The 21,406-nt window shown below is 39.3% G+C and overlaps 1 protein-coding gene across 2 annotated transcripts; it reads left to right on the top strand.

The window, feature by feature from the left end:
• The first annotated feature begins 1,446 nt into the window (after positions 1-1,446).
• Positions 1,447-20,987, top strand: LOC108280394 (death-associated protein kinase 2). Of its 2 annotated transcripts, none has more exons than XM_017495318.3 (12): positions 1,447-1,641; positions 8,114-8,239; positions 8,457-8,678; positions 10,249-10,387; positions 11,124-11,253; positions 15,527-15,575; positions 15,694-15,720; positions 16,070-16,222; positions 16,295-16,340; positions 17,225-17,314; positions 17,514-17,597; positions 18,754-18,893. In XM_017495318.3, the coding sequence occupies exons 2-12, from the start codon at positions 8,178-8,180 to the stop codon at positions 18,757-18,759; spliced, it is 1,008 nt and encodes a 335-aa protein (XP_017350807.1). In that variant the 5' UTR covers positions 1,447-1,641; positions 8,114-8,177; the 3' UTR covers positions 18,760-18,893. The 2 variants fall into 2 exon arrangements, with proteins under 2 accessions (XP_017350807.1, XP_017350806.1); XM_017495317.3 differs by having other exon boundaries at positions 1,454-1,641; positions 18,806-20,987.
• Positions 20,988-21,406: the final 419 nt, after the last annotated feature.

Here is a 21,406-nt window from a genome sequence, read left to right as displayed (position 1 = left end):
AATCAAATCTCTACAAAACTTTTGATCACGCATGACGTCTTAAGTGTCTTCTTGCTTCTTCGTTTTTAGTCAGTAAATAATGAGTTACTGAAGCAAAATAGCAAATAAAAATCATTTTTTTTTAAAATAGCAAAATAAGCCAAGATTCAAAGCTGAAAATTGCTGCCACTACAGCCTACTTTTTATATTGCAGGTGATCGAAACCACACATTTAAATATATGTGAAAGACTTCACACTAAGGCCATAAACCTCTTCTATTTTTAGTTGCTATGTTGTTAGTTGCTAACAATCCATCCATTTTTCCATACCGCTTATCCTCCACAGAGTCACGGAGAGCCTGGACGTTATCCCAGGGAACACGGGACAGAAGGCAGGGGACATCACACATCACAGGGCACAATCGCACACACACTCACCCGTTCACACACTCACTTTGGACAATTCAGAGATGCAAATCGGCCTACAACTCATGTCGTTGGACTGGGGGAGGAAACCGGAGTACCCAGAGGAAACCCCTAACCCCGGCCCAGAGGTGCGAGGCAAACAAGCTAACCACTAAACCATCGCGCCCCTTTATAAATAACAATGTTTTCAACAAATAAGTTACCGATAATAAACTGCTAGTCCGCATGGTTACATCAAAGCTTTTATTAGACAGCATAACAAAATGCAGAAGTGTGTGAAAATGCAAATTGTGAGTGCTTGCAAAACCTTACACCTCCTGCCAACTTCTGAGTCCAAAAACTCTTCACGGTAAATCATCCTTTTAAAGCTAAAATACACAACAATACAAATCAGCACTAACAGGTTTCAATAAAATTAAACTTTTCTACTTGATGAATGAAAACTATGTGTGTGTGTGTGTGTGTGTGTGTGTGTGTGTGTGTGTGTGTGTGTGTGTGTGTGTGTGTGTGTGTGAAACTTGGTTTCACAACACTGGTCTTGCTACTGTTGATGGAGGTTCCTGTTTGTCACTTGCTTACCGGCACAGCATTGGGCTCTGTCCCAAACAGCATACTACAAGGCTAGATAGTGTGTTAAGGTAATATTTATACTATACCTATGCGAAAGTACCACTCAGAAGATCTATAATTATACAAAATGCATAATTACATGCATATAACATCCTACTAAATAGTATACCAATATAATACTTGTCAGTACTAGTACTAGTGTGGCAGTATGCGGTTTGGAACAGAGCCCATGTCTTTCTTCATCTAACAGCCGGCAGAATCAGACATTATTAGCCTCTGTGTGTGTGTGTGTGTGTGTGTGTGTGTGTGTGTGTGTTCGTTCTCTCTCAGGAGACAATAAGCGGACACACAAACACACGCACACACACACACACATATGTGCAAGTTGTCGGACCAGTCTAGCAGCCCTTCCTTTTAATCAGGAAGTCCCTGTGTGTCTACATTTATTGCCATCTTGCATGCTGTGCGCGCGCGCTGGAGTTTTGACAGCAATGCGTGCACTGGGACTCGGGATTTCTGCAGCTGCGCGGTGGCGCACACATACACACACACGCGCGCGCGCGCACACACACACACACACGCGCGCGCGCGCGCTCGCGCACATACGCACAGGGGAAAGGAGAGGAACGCGGACGATTAACTGTTCGTCAGGGTTTTAGGATCGGGGTAAGCTGTTCTTTGTCATACTCCTCGTGTGTTTTGGTTGTCGTTCGGTTTCTGTACCATGAATGCGGTTTATTTCAGTAATGAGAGCGCGTTAAACATTTACTTTCTTACTGACAGCAGTTCTGTTGATTTAAGATATTTATGGTGCTAGAGGGAAACACCTTGAGCAAGAAACAAACCCTTAAGTGTCCAAAGAAACCTTGGTGAACCCATGATATATAGATAGATAGATAGATAGATAGATAGATAGACTCCAAGTTGAACCCTTCTAGGAAACCAATAAACACTAACTATCTAAAGAACCCTTAAAGATCCCTTGAATGTTACTTTCTGTCTGTCTCATGAATTCCCCAAGGGTTCTTTTGATACTTAAGACTCCAACCTAGAGGAAGTGACCGTTTATAGAGTACTAGATGGAAAGCATATTAAAGATGTAAAAGAGCCTTAACTATCCAAAGAACCTTTGGTGTACCCATGGGATGGATGGATGGATAGATAGATAGATAGATAGATAGACACATGCATATTAGTGAGGATTCCAAGAAGACCCCTTCTAGGGAGCTACTAACCATCTAAAGAACCTTTAAAGTTTGCTTGAATGTTATTTTCTATCTATCTATCTATCTATATATCTATCTATCTATCTGTCTGTCTATCTATCCATCCATCTATCTATCCATCTATCTCATGAGTTCCCCAATGGTTGTTTGGATACTTAAGACTTTTTTGCTTCCTTAAGGGCACTTATCTGGAACCCTCTCTAATAGAAAACACTCTGTTGTAGGATTTATTATTATTGAACCTTTATGCGGTCAACCCAGAGGAACTGACCATTTGGAGTACTAGATGGAAAGCATATTAAGGATGTAAAAGAGCCTTAACTATCCAAAGAACCTTTGGTGTACCCATAGGATGGATGCATAGGTGGATGGATGGATATATGGACAGATAGTTTTCCTATTTAAGAGGATTCCAAGTAGAATCCTTCTAGAAAGCCAATAACCTTTAACTATTCAAAGAACCATTAAAAAGCCCTTGAAATATTTCAATCTATCTATCTATCTATCTATCTATCTATCTATCTATGGATCGATTGATCGATCGATCGATTGATTGGAGGTGGCCAGGTATTATATTCTCAAGTGGGAGAGCCTTACTACTTTCATGGCTGCCAACAATTTTGGTGTAATTGATCTATCTCTTCTTCTATGTTATATAGAGATTCATACAGCTGAGTCTTTCCACCTCAGAAAAATAGAACCCAATCATCACTAACTACCTAAAGAACCCTTAAAGAGCCCTTGAGTGTTGTAACTATCTATCTGTTCACAGTGGATATAAAAAGTATATGCACCCCTGTCACTTTTTTAAAAAAAAAAAAAATATATATATATATATATATATATATATATATATATATATATATCAGAAAACCTAATTAAAAGGGGTGCACAGACTTTATTTATATCCATCATATGTGTCTGTCTGTCAGTTGTCTGTCTGTCTGTCTATCTGTTAGAGGTGGTCAGGTGTTAAATTGGGATTTGGGATATGGTAGAGCCTTACTATTTTGACTAGACTTTACTAGAATTTTTGGAACAGTGCCATTTTTAATTTATATGATTATATATTTTTATGATTATATGGAACCTTTGACACCGATATTACGTATCAGTTTCTGTAAAGAGCAATAAAGAACAGATACTTAAGTACAGCAACAGAGTCATTGAACCTTGTTACTTCTTACAGCTGTGTCAGGCTGATGGGCGGGGTTATTGGTTATAACTTGTCTTAGGCTGTTATTAATATGATATCCAGCACAATGGCTTGTTTGCATTCCAACAATTTTAATGTGCAGCGTGAGTCAACTTTAAGGATCTGTTGCTTGAAGTACTGTACGTTCAGTTCGAGTTCGTCTCTGGCAAACAGCTGTATGTTTGTCATGCTTGCCAGATGTTGCTTCTGTCTTTAATCTTGCTTTGGATTCAAATCATTGCTTTGCTTACTTCTAGTTTGCCATCGGAAAGTTCTATACAAATGTCAAGCTTGCCCTGGAAAAATAAAGTTGTCTCTTCAATTGCCCGAGTGGAAAAATTCCACCCTGAATGACTTTTGCATGTTAATTTTTAGAATCGACATGTGACATCCAAGATTTGTTTTGTAACGCAATCCGCGAGTCGTATTTCATCAGCACGTTGGTCTGTTTTCACGTCGGTTAACAGATTCCCTCCATGCAGTTCTTCGACCTAATGATTGTGATGCGGTAGGATTCAGCCCTCATGTCTACCTTAAGAGAGCGATGCGGCGGCACTTTAGTCCTTTGGGATCATACTCGATATCATATGTTTGAGATCGTAGTTTTCACTCACAATCTCCATTCGTGATGTTGATGTAGGCGAAAATTCCTTCTTTTAAGAACGAATGTCCCGAAAATGATAACGATGATGATATACCTGTCTTTATTGGTCACGTATACGCAGTGATACACAGTATACACGTATACACAGCACAGGGAAATTCTTTTCTTCGCATACGCCAGCATGCCAGGAATTTGGGGTCAGAGCGCAGGGTCAGCCGTGATACAGCGCCCCCCGGAGCAGAGAGGGTTAAGGGTCTTGCTCAAGGGCCCAGCAGTGGCAGCTTGTCAGCACCGGGGCTTGAATCCCAACTTTCCGATCGGCCTTAACCGCTAAGCCTTAACCACCACTGCCAAAAGATGTAAATACTTATAACGTAAAAACGTCATCAATATGACGCTATCAATGGTGATAGCACCATTATATCATGAACCAGATGGAATGGTTTGGCCGTTATCGTGGTATGAAAATTTAATACAGCCACGTGAATGGCGTCTACTCACGTTTGGTTGTCACCTCGATCCCATCATTAGTGTTGGTCCTTGAGATTCGTAGTGTTTATTCAGTGTGACACGAATAGCTCTTTGTATCCACTGTTATAAATATACAGCATGTATATAAATATATTTATAAATATACAGCTTGTACAAGGCGATTGTATATAAATGCAGGTGAAAGGCAATTTGTTTGACGAAACGTGACGTTCTGTAGGCAAAGCAGCATCTCTGCCCTTTCGAGCCTCATTTTCTGACACCATTTTCTTAGAGAAGTGATACAGCTTACGTCAGATTTGGAGAAGAGGTTGGAAAAAGGTCATGGTTGATCTTTTACAGAGTTACATTCTTCACTAGTGAGATCTGTGTCTTGTTGAGGATGCGCTCTACGCACCGCTGCATGTTTGGGTGGGACTCGGAGTAGAGCGAAGCAGACTTTACCGAGAGATATCGTCTTCAATTCGACACATACTTGGTGCTAGCTTCCACAGCGATATTTTAAACTTAAGGTCTATTCATCTGTATTTTTATTTATTCATTTATTTTGTCCTGTCAGATCTGGCACACTTCTTTTTTTTCACAGGAACGAATATACCGTATCGGTGCGCGTTACCAATTTAGCTGGGAATTGGTGTCTTGGCGCATGAATGCAACAAACCTGGAACCACTTTTTCACTGCTCCAGTTTCGTAAATTTGAGAAGACACCATAGAGAAGCGTCGGTAAGACGTTCTTCCGTCTGTGCTATTCTAAGAGAGTTGAATTGTTGTAGTTTGAACGAACTTCTACGGACTTTATAACCGTGTACGGATTTGATGGTTGTGAGTCAAATGAAAATCGCAAAATTGTAGAACGTACACAAAGGTCAAGTTATTTAAGATGGAACACGTAAACACTGTTGTGGCACCTGTTTGCATTCAACAACAACATCAACAACAACGACAACAAAATAGGGTTTCGATTTGACGCATTTCATTGGTTTCCTTGTTTCATTGGTTTGCATTAATCTTGTCATGCTTGTTTTTAAGGGTTTGCTTGCGCATATTTGGCACAATATACACCTGTACCTGTTACTAGCAAAAGACCCCAGAAATAAAATACCTATACGCATACACTAGATGAGAGAAACCATCTAGGAAATGCCAACATAACCGCGGAATTTCATTGTGGAATTTGATCAAATCGACTCCTAGGGCCTGTTGTGAGCCGTACGTATTTTCAGTCAAACGAACACCTTTATCATGTTTTAGTAGTCTTTCTGAAAAGCTTAACTGATTAAAGGTTCAACAATCGATGTAGTAGAAAAGAAGAAAACACGAGCCAGTAAGAAATATATGAAGGGCTTTCCTTTATATCCTTTATATGGATGGTCATGCGTACTCAAAATGGCTGCCTTTGACATGTTTTGGTCATTTGGAGCGTCCTTAGAGATTGACACTACGCCTCATACCAACGTTAATATTCGGCTCAGTATAGCACCACGTGACACTGTGTCTACAACTGGCTAAACAACCAAAAAGCATTGTGTCGTAAGTTGTGTATTCATCTACGATGTGAGACCGTTATTGAGTACTAACACAGCGGTTTTCCTCTTATGTGTTTTAAAAGCCTCTCGTGTCACCTCCAAACCTACCGAAAGGTCTGTTTTGCGTACCAGTGTTCCGGATTTTCGGGCGTAAGGTCAAGGGTTTTTGATCCGAGACGCAGATCATGACAACAATCACGACGACAGTGCCGTGCTTGAAAACGCTAAACATCTGACAGTTGGACTCTTAACGGATGTCCATTTTAATCCTCCAGGTTAGTTGACGGTTGTGGAAGTCCTATGAATAAACATACCTGTCCGCTCTCGCCATGTCTAACGTTATGTTTCTTAGACGTCTTCTCAGAAGATGTGGCTTCCGTACAGAGGTTGAGGCAGACCAGGCGTTTGGTGGTGTGCGCGCTCTATTCAGTGACAGCGGTTTCAGGGCGTTCGCTGATAAGCGTGGTCTGGTCCTGCTCTCCTTTTTAGTCTGTGTAAATATTTATTGTGACAGATCCTGGCTTGTCTCTCCCAAACCTGGTGGGGAAGCCAGCACAAACAGCAGCGACGGTCTCTTTGTTTTATCATTCAACACACACACACACAAACATCTGTTCCGGTCGATTATGACTACAGGACTGGGTGTGTGATGGTCGCATTCTCACAATGATAAGATGCAGTTTTTATTCAATGTGTTTCAGATTGTGAGCGAATTTGAAGGAAAATCTTTTTCGAACTTTCAGGAAATGTTTTCTATGTAATCGTTGTTCCCACCGCACAACCTCCTAAGAACGCCGTGCTGTACTACTATGAAAACGTGAGCATGAGAACGTGAGCATCTATGACTTACGCTGAGTCAAAAGTGGAGTTTGCGATGATTACTGAGAAAGGATACAAAGGAATTACAATATACGGAATGACCGTAAATGTACCCAGGAAATATTTTAGATGGAATTTTTAAAAAAAAATTTTTTTATTATTTTACCGCACTTCATTTGCTAACAGTGCTGTCTTTATGAGAAGTGATAATGCAGCCTTGAACATCTGCTGCCCTGAAGGTTCACAAACTGCTGAATCCTAGTGGTCTCGTTAAGCACAAACAAATACTCGATTCCTTTGGCTGTTCTATGCAGCGTTTTTCCCCCTTCTCGGCTAACAACGAGACCTATTGTTAACTCTATCCAAGTTGTTGTTAGCCAAGGGATAGATAGAAAGTATTAAAATACTTTACTGTAACTCTAACCTGGGTGCAGTATAATCTGGAAGCGTTCCATTTTAAGCCTAATGAAGAGAGTCATGCTGGCTCAGAAAGTTTTTTTTTTTTTTTTTTTAAAGGCTTCCTTCCTTCCTTCCTTCCTTCCATGGCTACTTTAGACTTACCGGACTCTTGAAACTTCTGCTTTTGTCTGCAAAAGCAATCGGACTTGCAAGTCTGACGCTAGCGCAGGACAGTAACGTGAGTATTTTCAAACTGTGGAAGGCCTCTGGATTTAGTCTTAAATGATAAAAAGGATCTACATTTTGAAAATGCCAGAACATATTCAGTGTATAGAAAGTGATGCATGAGACCGTTTTTTTTCTGTGGGTTGGATGTCAAGATTGCATCCATTAAGGAGTTATGAGTGACGCTAAAAGTTCGGCATGTTATGATGGTGTTGTTAACATGGAATGTTGTCAGAATTGGTGAACTCGGGGATTAATTAGGAATCGAGGGACATGGTGGCTTAGTGGTTAAGCCTCGCAGCTCTGAGGTTGGGGGTTCAAACCCCACCTCCAACGAGCTTTCACGTACTCCGGTATCTAACAGTACAGCTTCCGAAAAGCAAAACACGCCCGATGGACGTTCTTTATTCTTCATTTTCTAGAAGTCGAGTTTAAAAACCTTGCTGTATTTTTTGTAGTTGATTAAGAGATGGTACGCCGCCATCTTGCTCCCGACCAAAGTGACTGGAACGCACCTGATGTCACCTGGAGGGACTTGAACGCATCGATAGGCTCCGGCTCCAAGCTTCCCCGCGACCATGTGTAGGATAAGCGGTATGGAAAATGGAAGAATGGATATTTTAATAATCATGTGTGTGTGTGTGTGTTATGTAGTTGTAAAAGATGCAGGACTAGCCCATTTCATCCTGAAGAGTGGACAGAAGGTCACTCGTGTGCCATGGCTCAGTTTAGGCTGCAGAACGTGGAGGACTTCTACGAGATCGGAGAGTTACTGGGCAGGTGCGTGCAAAAATTCTTTCCCAAAAAATTCTTTTCGATACGAAGCTAGTCTGGTATAATGCTTGACGGAGTAAATGCCGGAATTAGTATTAGCGCCGTACAGAAAATAAGCAAAGAGATATTTAAGACGTTCACGGCTAGAATTTCAGCACTTAACGTCTAGAGATATTTGAGGCTGGTGTTTTGCTTCTGAAGATTTGTGGAAATTTGTTGGCAGTGGACACTTCGGGCAGGTGCGGGAGCTGCGAGAGCGAACCGGCGGCACGTGCTGGGCCGGGAAGTTTGTGAAGCTCCGCCGGAGCGCGAGCAGCCGTCTGGGCATGGAGCGGAAGAGCGTGGAGCACGAGGTGACGATCCTGCAGAGTCTGCAGCACGTCAACATCATGGCCTTACGCGACGTCTTCGAGAGCCGGGCCGAGATCGTCCTAGTCGTGGAGCTGTGAGTAGCACGTTTTTACTTCCTGTATGTAAACAATATACTGTATATAACCACTTACGGGTGTGGCGTAATAGGAAAATAATCAACCGTGGAGTGGTGTGTTGGAGCTCGACGCATCTGAAGCGTATTACGTTTCTTCTCGGGCGACAGCAATTTTCCGCAGCATCCACTGTTATTAATTACAGTTTATCGTTACATTTCACGTCCAGGAAACGAGCTAGTTCTTTTTAATATTATGTTACAAGAGCTCGAAACCGTCAGTCCGTCAATCAACCCCCACAGTTTATGTTACAGAGAAACAAGGTTGTTTTTTTTTTTGTTTTTTTAAAAGAACATGAGGGTTTAAAGGGTGTTGAGAGAATCTCGAGTGGTATTAAACAGATTAAATCTGAAGAACGTCACACGGCGACGTTTATATTTTTAGCACCTGCTTTTTGTCATATAGGCAGCTTGTATTTCGATCTGACTATTATAGCAGATTAGCATCGGGGGGAAAACGGGAGGATCAGATAGCACGGGGAATACTGCTCTCTCTCTGCTAGGGTTGCTGAGGAACACACATACACACACTCGCATCAATGGGAGGTGTGTAGGCTCGAATTTTCCACTGGAGAACCTTTGGCTGTGGCTTTCACATGCTCATACACAATGTAACGACGATAAAGGCACCGATGAGGCTGGGTATTTAAGGACAAAGGACTGACGCGTGTGTGTGACATACTGGATAGCGAAAAAGGGTTGATGCAAATGTTTTAGCGCCCACCGTCTTCACGCAGCGCACCTGGACACTGTTCGTCTTTGTTTCCAACAGGTCCTTATTTGTAAGCTGTTTAAAGCTGGCAATCGGAGTCTAAACCATCTATGGTGCTCCTGAGGATTTTACGGACTTCTCAGCCCCGAAGCGTATCTCACGGGGACTGAGATGTCTGAGAAGACTGAGAAAAGAATGCTTTTATGTTGTTGTTTTTTTTTTGGATGTTTTGATATTTACATTCCCAAAGTAACATCAAGGTTAAAGAAAGATAAATGGCTCTGTGGGGGTGGTTTTTTTTTCTTTTTTTACCAGTTTTCAGGGAATTTGGGGTTTTAATAAACAGACTAAACGTTTATACATCCCAGAGTCGAAGCTGTTCTGTACTGAGGAACCGGCTAAAATTTCCTCCGAGCCGACGTCTAGGACTGATCAACAGTTACCGGAAACGTTTCTTTGCAGTTATTGCTCCACAAGGGGGTCACGCCCGATACTCAAAGCAAACGTTCACATACTTTTGCCACTCACAGATATGTAATATTGGATCATTTTCCCCAATAAGTAAATCGCCAAGTATAATATTTTTGGCTCATTTGTTTAATCGGGTTCTTTTTACCTACTTTTAGGACCTGTGTGAAAATCTGATGATGTTTTAGGTCGTATTTATGCAGAAATATAGAAAATTCGCAAACTTTCAAGCACCACTGTATACACTATTATTTTTATTATTATTATTATTATTATTATTATTATTATTATTATTGTTACTACTACTACTACTACTAATAATAATAATAATTGTGTCTGTCTGTGGTTTAGTATCCGTGGCGGGGAGCTTTTCGACTTCATCGCAGCGAAGGAGAACGTGACGGAGAACGAGGCCATCGACTTCCTGAAGCAGATTCTGAAAGGAGCTGGCTTCATGCACAGCAAACAAATCGCCCACTTTGATCTGAAGGTGAGGGAGTAAACTGTCTGCTTTTGGCTCACAGAAACTGACACCTTCATTTTCTAAACGCTCTATTTCAGAGCAAGTGTGGCGTGTTGCTAATTTCGTGCTGGCTGGGCGTACTGTATACCAACTTCTCTCTGTTTTATTTTTGTGGTCAGAAACAAAAGCACTAGCGTGAGGGATGACAACGGAAATCTCGTGTCATAAAGTGGTACATTTGAGCCCACTTTCGCCTTAAAACATTAGCTTTACCCCCTACCGAGACCCACTGAGCTCACGCACAATGCCACGATGTTTTTTTTTTCCTGATTTCTGGATTAAAAGTCCTTCCCTTGTGGATGTTCTGTATTAATGTCAGTCCACTACAGTGCAGGCGGGTGTCTAACTAAATACAGCTGACTGAATTATTTTATTTATATAATGACAATAATATGCCTTATCTTAGTGCGTTATCAAAAAATCAGGACTTATTTAAGTCCTTTAATCAGGGACAGGACAGGAAAGTGCATGTGATGAAAATAAAAAAAGATTCACTCACATTCACATGTCAAAAAGCGCAAAAATATTTAAAGGCTCCTTATATGTGTAAGTGTAGGCATGATGTATTTCTTGACCTTTGACCTGAATGGAATGTTATGTGGAGAATTTGTGCACATCTGGAAAATATCTGATGTGGACCTGGGGTTACATTCCAAATCTTTTTTTTATCATTATTATTATTATTATTATTATTATTATCCAGCCTGAGAACATCATGTTGTCGGATAAGAACGCAGAGCATCCCGAGATCAAGATCATCGATTTCGGACTCGCCCACCGCTTCAACCCGGGAGAGGAGTACAAGAGTCTGTGTGGCACTCCTCAGTACATAGGTGAGAGATAGTGTGTCTGTGTGCAAGTGTGTGGGTCTGTGTATGTGTGAGTGTGTGTGTGTGCTGTTTTTTTGGGGGGGTTTTTTCACTATGAGGATGCAAAATGACCCTAACGACAGGAAAAGGCCCTCACGGGGGACGTGGCGTCTAACAGCAAAATGACTTTCGAAGGGAAATGTATGAAACTGAAAGGATGTCCTTTTGCTTTATAAGGTGGGCGCTTAAATGTAGCCACAGCGGTAAGAGCTAAAGAACGGAAAACCCCTGTGGTGGTGTTTTTGTGACACTTTTCATACAGAAACTGCACCTCAGAGTGCTTCACGGGGAAATGAAAGAGATCCAAAAATGAAATATGAGCAATAATAACAATAGGATAAATAGATAGATAGATAGATAGATAGATAGATAGAAATCATCAAGAAACAACATGAGAAGAATAAAAGTAAATAAAAACAGAAGAAATCGTCAAATTGGTGGTTATAAAAGAAAAACGAGAATTAAAGTCAATACAAAAATGGACGCAAACTTAAACGCAGAGTTTGAAAGAGAAAAAGTGAAACAGAAGTAAATCATAAAAATGGAGTTTGTGAAAGAAAACCAAGCGTGAGAGTAGGTTAAAAAAAAACAAGACATCTTAAAAAGTAGATTTTTGAAAGAAAAAGCAGAAATTACAACAGAAATCATAACAATAGAGTTTGTAAAAGAAAACCAAGAATTAGAGTAAATAAAAACAGAAGAAATCATTAAAAAAATAGTGTTTGAAAGAAAATAAACAATAAAAATCGTATAAATAGAGGTTGTAAACTCAAAACAGGTATACCGGGTACCGGTACTCCGGTACTCCGGGTACTCCGGTTTCCTCCCCCAGTCCAAAGACATGCGTTGTAGGCTGATTGGCATCTCCAAATTGTCCAGAGTGTGTGAATGTGTGTGTGATTGTGCTCTGCGATGGTTCAGCACCCCGTCCAGGGGGTGTCCCCTGCCTTGTGCCCCGAGTTCCCTGGTATAGGGTTTGTTCGAGTCGTGTCGGAAGGATCGTATTTACGAGCTGAACGCATATGAACGCCGCCACATTGTGCCGTGGTGGGTTGGCACCCTGTCAGGGTGTCCCCCGACTTGTGCCCTGAGAAAGACAGAAGAAATCCTCAAAATTTAAACAGTAAAAAAAAACATAGAGTTTGTAAAGGAAAAACAAGAATTAGAGTAAATAAAAAACACTTAATAGAATCTGTAATAAAATAAATCAGAAGAAAATAAATGACTAAAATAATTGTATAAGTGTGTGTGTATATATATATATATATATATATATATATATATATATATATATATATATATATATATATGTATATATATATATATATATATGTATATATATATATATATATATGTATATATATATATATATATATATGTATATATATATGTTATACTTATGTGTATATATTTGCTGTAGAGCAAAGATGCCTTCAAAATAAAAATTAAATGACTCTACATTTTTAAAAAAATACCGTAAACAGTAGTAAATGAAACAAAGTCGATATTTGGTGTGACCAAAAAATAAAAATAAAAGTATTCTCTGTTACAGTGTGTGCATTTTTATAAGGAAGTGAGCTGTAAGTTTTATGGAGCATCTTGCAGAACCAGACACGGTTCTTCCAGAGACTTTGACTGTCGCACTCGCTTCTTATTTTTGCAGCGAAACCCAGCAGGCTTCACTGTGTTTTCTGTCTGAAAAGTGTCTCTTATGTAATACACTGCTTTCTTTACTGACATGCAAACATTTCTCTGTAACATTTCATTTTGTGCTGGAAAAGGGGAAACCTGAAATGTTTTTGTACTGACTCGATAATGTAGACGTCATCAAATAAAAATCTATAGCAAAGTTTGTACTAAAAAAAAAATAGGGTGCTAAAACTTTTGCACAGAACTGTAGACAAATATTTTTTCTTTTAATATACTATAGTATGTGTTCTTATAATCAATCAAACACATCGTCTATCATGTTATGCATATATAAAGCAGCTGGATATAAAGCAGCTCCCTGTAGTTCATTGAGGATGGATGTGTGTGTGTGTGTGTGTGTGTGTGTGTGTGTGTGTTGGATGGATTCTGTGTATTTTGAGCTCTAGAGTATTTTGAAACTAGCAAACAGGTAGTGGTTTAGGACAGGAAGAGCCGAGTCAGAGCACAATTCAGGTGGTAATGAGGTGTGAGGTGAGATCGCAAAGCCCTCAGAGTCTCCTGTGTTCTGCTACACCTTCATATACAGCTTCACACAGTCGGCATGACACGCCTGGTTTGTCCTCATGCTTTTCTTGCTGTCCCATTGTGCGTTGGGATTTCGAATCTTTTTCTAGCCATGGATTCTGTTTAGCTGAAGAAGAAAAAAAAATGCACTGAAGCCCCCAGTACGGATTTATATAGTAAACTATTCAAAAGTGTGGATGTTTCTGGAACTTTCTCATGAAACAAACAAAACGGCATCATATGAATATTAATATTCAATCAGTATTCATATTAATTGATTCAATCAACATCATTATCAATATTAAATCTAACAAGGTCGACGGAATTTTTCTAAATCAATCGTACAATTCGCACTCGCAGTTTTGCTCCTGCGCGTGCGTCGCCTGCACAGTGCCCCCTAGTGTTCAACAGCGCACAGTAGCTACCAAACATAGGAATACGCACATAACACGCCTCCTGTACAATCGTATAGATTTATGTGTACATCGTGTACATCTGGAGGATTAAAAGCGTGTCCACTAGATGGCACATCAGAGCCAAAACGTTCCTGTCCGTTTATATATCAACTCGAACTGTAAAATGTCCGGTTGATGTAATACAGAGTGCTGTTGAAAAAAAACCCCGACGAGCTGCTTGTCTAAACCTTTCCCACCGTCGTCTTGACTGTTGTCATGAGCTGCATCTTAAACGAAACGCGACACTCTAAACGACCACAGAATGCACGGTTATACGCACGTAGTTACGGACAAGTATCATTCAGCTTCAATAGAGAATACAGTTCTACTCAAACGGTGGTTTTCGGCTCGGGCCGTGACACTCGACTTGGTGAGCAGAAAATCAACCTCACAGCTGACTCATGGCTGCAGCACATCTCGTGTGAAAAGTTGCACTCCAACACAAAGTCAAGAGCTAACAGCCAACATACACGTACGTTCTGTGCCTCTGTACTCATAATCAGAAAACAAAATGGACGACCCAGGATAGTAGGAAAATTATACATATATCCTACTAAACTGTACGTCACAGTTTCAAACAAAAAAGTGTTTTATTCCTCTTATACTTCTGTTATATATAATTATAACAGCAGCTCTGACAGGTTTATATTAAGCTTGTTCTTATACGTAGTCGTTTCTGTAGTAACAGCTTCCACTGGGATTTGTAATAGTCGATGCTTCACATAAATGATTTAAAGTGCACCTATTATGGTTTTGAAACGTGCCTAATTTTGTTTTAAAGGTCTCATACAATAGATTTACATGCATCCGAGGTCAAAAATCGCTTTAACGTGCTCATAATTTAAACTGCAGCGTTATCTTTTCCCCCCAATGTCACAAACGACTCGTTAAATGATCCGTACTAAAGGATTCACTCTAAACTCCTCCTTTCAGAGAGCACACTCTGTTCTGATCGGTCAGACGTCCCAGTCTGTCGTGATTGTGAGCGAGCAGCCGATGAAGACCAGAGGCGGGGGTTTTTGTTACAAACCTATGTAGGTTAGGACAGGAAGTTAAAGTCTGGAGTCGCTAACGAGTCGTTTCAGCCGTTCAGAATCGATTCCTTCTTTTGGGAGCCGATAACTCCGTTTGTCGTGCGCTTCGATTTTGTGAAACTTTGCAGACTTTTTACATTCACAAACAGCTCTATAGCACGCTACGTGAAAGGGAATATTTGAAAAAGCACGATAGGTGCACTTTAAAAACGCGTCAGCTCGTCGATACGGTGACGTATTGTGTAATATTACACCATAGTGGCACAATGTTCCGAATTCGTCCCTCTAATAAGGAATGACGTGATGTGACAGTTGCAGCTCTGACTAAGAAGTTGTGACAGCAGCTCACTGCAGTGATGACAGCTCTGTAATTTCCCCTGAATCGAAATCGAGAATTAAATCAGACGATTTAACAGTGCTTTCATCTTAATACTCTACTGGTTTAAGTTTCTTTGTTTTTTCTGTATGTCTTCTCCTAACCTCTATCTATCGTTTGTTTTTTTCTTTCACCTTCTTTCGTTTTCGTTCTCGCAGCTCCTGAGGTGATAAACTACGAGCCGCTGAGCGTAGCCACTGACATGTGGTAAGCTACACACAGCTTATATGACACATTGTTTCCTGTTGTAAAGGGGTTTTTTTTTTTTCTTTCTTTCTGTGTCGTTTCTCATGAGCGTGTTTTGTTTTGTTTTTTTTTCCCGCAGGAGTATTGGTGTTATTACCTACATACTGTAAGTTCTTTGCTATAAGTGCGCTCTGTCAATCCGTAAATTTGTCCTAATTTTAACACGTGTAAATATTTGTTCATAAGTTTACACCCCCCCCTGGCTCTTAACGTATCGTGTTGCCTTCTTGAGCATCAGTGAATGTCTGCACCTTTTGTAAGAGCGGCTTTAAGAGATATTCCTAAAGTTCTCACAGTCCTTCAAATGAACTTTAACATCTCGGTGCCAGATACCACAGCAAACTGACGTCTTGTCAATGTTTATTTATTTATTTGTTTATTTATTTATTCAATTCACCTTTAACACAGGGAACTAAAACTGACAAACCGCTACTTTAACATTGTCTTCCATTCAGATTAAGCGGTATATCACCTTTCCAAGGAGAAAATGACGAGGAGACACTAAGGAACATTGTGGATATGAAGTACGACTTTGACGAGCATTACTTCAGCCAAACGAGCGACATGGCCAAAGATTTTATTGAGAAGCTGCTCGTAAAAGATCAGAGGTAAGTTCATAATAATATGGAAATCGTTTCCCACGAGTCCTGGTGTTAGAGCCTGTGTTTGTCTTTATACAGTGAGAGATTGACAGCTGAGGAATGTTTACTCCACCCCTGGATAAAGGTACGATGTGATTTTTGATGTTTTTGTCAAAATATATGTAATAGTTCTCTTTTTCAGGAGGTTAAATGATGGTTTTGTGTAAAAATGTACCGTGTCAACCGGAGGGTCGGCAGAATTCAGCAGCGTCTGTAAACAAATATTTCACGGATCTCGTTTCTTTGTCATGCCCGAACATTCGTTTTGGCTTGACGCATCCGGTTTACGTCATCAAATGTCATGAGTCTGGCTCCAGAATATTATGAGCTGGTATTATACGACACTCGAAACCGACATAAGAAAATACAATCGTGGCAGTAATAGTTTCAGCTGTCGTAGTGGAAGTAAACGGCGTCTTGAGTAAATAAAGATAAATGGAGTAAATTAAATAAATGGAGCTGATAAAGTGATCTTATAGATCTTAAAGTGATATTAAAATATCATATACCACAGTGCCGGTGTATTCTTGAATCTGATTGGTCACAAGGTTTATATTAGTGCGCTCGTTTAACCTAGTTATCTTTTCTATATTAAAAGCGTTTCACACCGTATATAAACGGATTAAAAACGGACTTTTCTGTGAGGAGAAAATGAGTCTCGTGTTTATGTTTAATGTTTATTTAGCTGTTATGTTTTAGTTTATTTAGGAAACATGACACGCTGATTTTTATTTTTTTTGCTCTTATTAACGTCAAAAGAGAGAGAACAGAGGTGCAAATGTGATCATCTTTATTGCTGAACTCTTAGGCTAGTACTGCGTGTCAGGATAACGAAAAAGACTAGCCTGGGAATCTCCGCGCTTAGTGATAAGTATGATGTCTTCTTTCCGTCCATTTCATTGTTTCTTTTCGTCTCTCCCCATGCTCTTTCTCTCTCTTTCTCTCTCTCTCTCTCTCTCTCTCTCTCAGCCACTCACACGTACGCAGGCAGCTAACAGGAATCGCTCGTCCATCAACTTGAAGAACTTCAAGAAGTTCAACGCCAGGAGAAAGTGGAAGGTGTGTGTATGTGCAAAAACTGGAATCACACTGCCATCTGTTGGTCAACTTGAATATTACAAGCGTATGGTCGAGAAACAGTTTAATGGTCGGGTACACACATTTAATATCAGTCAGAAGCCAATATTTCATCGAATGACTTTTTAATAGTAGCCCCGAGACTTGACCTTTGACGTGACCCTGATCTTCTTGTATTCAGATGTCCTATAACATGGTCTGGGCGTGTAACAGACTTTGTCGTCTGCAGTTGCTCTGCAAGACAGCCAAAGAGAACGAGGAGCTGGTAAGGATTACATAAAAAATTCGCTTTTATGGTTATGATGCAGGATCCATCCTCATCCTCTGCTTTAGCTCAAACACTTGAAATTGATCACGTAGCTTCTCTGTATTTGTATATACAGTACATAGGTTTCATCATGTACCTATAGGACACTCATTTTAAAAGTCCATGTTTAAAAACGCATACAATGTTTTGTTAAGTTTGTATCATGCAGTAAATTGTGTATATTAAAAACCTGCATACTTTAAGCTGCAATGCTATTTTTCATGTATCACAATATACTTTTTAATATACATTGTAGTTTAGAATATATATACATATATATTAATAGACATAGTACAGCCTATAGAATTTAAATAATGACGTAAATATAATTTTTGATTTCACTTAGGTACACCGTAGCACAGTTTTCTAAAGACATCAGCTGGTTTCTTGGTACAATTCTTCTGTCTCTGCAGGGAAATCCCAGATTAATCAGAAACCCTGTCAAAAAAAAAAATTAAAAATAAATAAATCTATTACCTATTAATATAAAATATTTAGGAAATAGTTGCATAACAATAAAGAAATTACTCAGTTTATTTATATTTTTTTAAAAATTCACTTTTACCACGTAATAAATACATCTATTAATGAATAATATAATTTATGTACTATATAATAAATTTAAATCCACATTTATATTATCTAATCATAAATAAATATATCTTCTACCTAATAATAAAGAATAAATTCATTACATAATAATACATTTTAAATAAATATATATATATATATATATATATATATATATATATATATATATATATATGTGTGTGTGTGTGTGAAAAATTCTAAATTCTGTTACTTAATAATAAAATAATAAATCAATTTACTATTTAATAATAGAAAAATGCTCAAATATGTTAGCTAATAATAACAAGTCATCGGGATGTTTGGAAATCTATTTGTTTGGGGGTTTAAAAAAAAAAATTCTAGTGCAGTGAGCAAAAATTAAGCATGTAATATTTATATAAAAAACTTTAAGGTGGCTAGTTCAGTACGTTCTGTACAATACCGCACACATGTATGTATATTTATCTGTATGTTCTAATGATATTTCTTTGTTTTTATTCATCTCAGCCCATTTTTTAATTTTATGTTTCATCTGTTATTCAAGAGATGATGACGAGTGTTACTCTATAACCTCGTGTTCGTTCTTCGTCCTCCAGAGAAGTTGCGAGAGCGACCAGGAGGACACGGAGACCAAGCCGGCCTCTCTCATCCGCCGCCGACTGAGCAGCAGCTCCTGAACCTCGCCTCCATCTTCTCCCGCGTCTGTCCTCGGGGGAAAACGTGTCCCAGGGTCACGCAGTATCCCCCGCAGCTCTCCGGTCGTGCACTCGTGTTTATTTCAGAGTTCACTTCACGCACAGTTCGACCTTTATTATACGGATGTGTTTTGAACGAGCGTTGCCGTGCATACGGCAGCCACGTGATCAGAAATGATTACACGATTTCTGAGAAGAGTTTTTTTCAATTTTATGCACAGATTGATGTGTGAGGGTTTCAGCACACACAGCACTGTAAATACCCTTCTGTAGGGATAATATGAACTAGTGTCATACATCACTAGCCTTATGAAGTCTGTTTTGAAGTGTCTTTGGTTTACATTTAATTTTTATGGTTTGTTTGTTGTTGGTTTTTTTTAAGTTTGAGCATATCTTAAAGGAAAATTATCCATTCGAGAGAATAAGCTGTTCAACACAAACTGTCGGAGTACCGTGGTTACATGTGAATTTCACAAAAGCCTCGTAGCTTTAAGATTACTTTCAGCCCAAGCTAAAAAGACTGACGGCCATCTTTACACGTCTCGGTTATCTTAGTTAGTATTATGCCATGATTGAGGTCTGGTGTGTTTGGAATAACTAATTATAGGTTCTTCATCACATCTGAAAAGAGAGGAGGACAAAATAAGCGCACCCTGCCTTGTAGCGTAAAGTATAGATTATTAGATTATATATTTAAGCCAAGTTTACAGTTGTGTATCAACTAAGGAATATTTTTCTTTTCTCTTTTTTTTTTGTATCATATAGCCTAAAACATTTGCGATTTTGTTACGCTCCCTAAATGGTGCTTCCTTAAAGACTCAGCTGTCCAGTACGCTGTAAATTCACTGCAGCGCCCCGGAAACGTGCCACAAAACATCTTTTACTTTTAACGTTTATTCTATATTCATTACATAAATTGCTTGTTGTGGTTGTTCCTCTAACAGAATCATTAAACAGCAGAAAAAGGCACTCGTTAAGGATTCTGGCATTCAGAAAAGCGTTCGCCCGATCATCGGCAGATCGCAAGTCCGAATCCCGAGGACGCCTGAGCCGTCGGAGGGAGTGAAATTGACCATGCTGTCAGGGTGAGAGAGATTTAGTACGCTCTCTCCCTGTCAATCAGAATGACACTCGGCAATCTTGGGCGTCTGTCAGCGCATGTATACGGAAGAGGGCGGGTAGAGCCTTTCCTCCAAGTGTGTTACACTGCCCTGTGTTTCGGCAGGTCGAAAATCGTTGGTTCGTTTGCTTCATATGTCTCATATGGAAAATCCAGAGGAAAAAAAGAAATCCAGATTCTTTGAATAAGCAAATTAGACAAACAAATTAGACCGTAGGCTGCTTTGTAAGTCAGTGTTCCTTGGCTCACATTTGCATATTGGAATCTGATTGGCTCTTATACTTTATGATGCAATAACACCGGTCTGTCACAAGTCCAGCACTCGGATTTCCTAATAAGATTTGCGTTTACACTTTAAACATCCCGTGTGTTCAAATGAATCCTCTGAAAATATTTCATTTCAGTAATAATAAGAAGAAGAACATTAAGCGTGATTCCAAGCCTAGACTCTCAAACTTGACACTAGCCCTGAGCCAAAAATCTTGTGTTTGCATGACAAATGGTGTACACTGACACACAATCTCCTCAGCTCAAAGGAAACACTTTGTCTGCTGATTTGCCGTAAAACTCGAAGGTCTACGCACCCTTTGATCTAAATTTTTTTAAAAGCCATTATTCGGTAACCCGAAGAGACAAGGCTGGTTTGTTTGCATACAATCTGTCTATAAATAACGAAATTCGAAACCGTCTGTTAGCTCATGAAAGGACGAAAGTTGCCCCGAGCTCAGGGACGGCATCCAAGAAACGCTGCATGTAACACAAACAAGTGGTTATCGACCGAATGATTGACATCTAGGTTTGAAAGTGATATATTAATTCTTAACTGCATTTTCAACTCTATTATAGTATATATGTCCTGTTATTCATTTCACTGTGATGAAATGGGAATGTCTTGGAGTTTTTAAAGAGCTTTATTGTATTAGAAAAAAAAAATGTGACGCTTTTAGTGTTTAAAATGTTTTTTTTTTTAATTTTTAATGCCTTTTTTTTTTTTTTTTGTACCATCACTTAAAATAAAACTTTAAGCTGTGTAAGCTGTTTTTTTTTTTTGGATTTTTTTTTTTACGTATTTCATACTGAAATTTTGTTGAAAATAATATGCTGTGCCTAAAGTCCATGTGATAATGTCGCAAAACAAAACCCGGCTAAAATGGGTTTTTGTAAAAGGACGAGTTACCGTGGAAACGCTTAGCAGGAAAACAGACAAATGCTCGATCTGGAGGCCGAGCGATGCAGAACTTTGTGAGCGATCAAATTTTTTTAAATGCTAATGAGTAACCCTTTCATGCACAATACCTACAATTATGGACAGTCCATTTAAGGCGGTTTTTAATAACTTAAAAGACATAAATCACCTCTACCATTCCTGTAATTTAACATTA

Source organism: Ictalurus punctatus, chromosome 20, assembly GCF_001660625.3.
Source record: "Ictalurus punctatus breed USDA103 chromosome 20, Coco_2.0, whole genome shotgun sequence".
Lineage (NCBI taxonomy): Eukaryota > Metazoa > Chordata > Actinopteri > Siluriformes > Ictaluridae > Ictalurus > Ictalurus punctatus.
This window is presented reverse-complemented; position numbering and strand designations above follow the sequence as displayed.

What these genes read in the sequence shown, in the direction of transcription:
- LOC108280394 (XM_017495317.3), top strand. Translation starts at nt 8,178, where the DNA reads ATGGCTCAGTTTAGGCTGCAGAACGTGGAGGACTTCTACGAGATCGGA. An exon ending in AGCGTAGCCACTGACATGTG is followed by an intron (nt 15,576 to 15,693) that starts GTAAGCTACACA and finishes TTTTTCCCGCAG; the next exon opens with GAGTATTGGTGTTATTACCT. An exon ending in CTGCTCGTAAAAGATCAGAG is followed by an intron (nt 16,223 to 16,294) that starts GTAAGTTCATAA and finishes GTCTTTATACAG; the next exon opens with TGAGAGATTGACAGCTGAGG.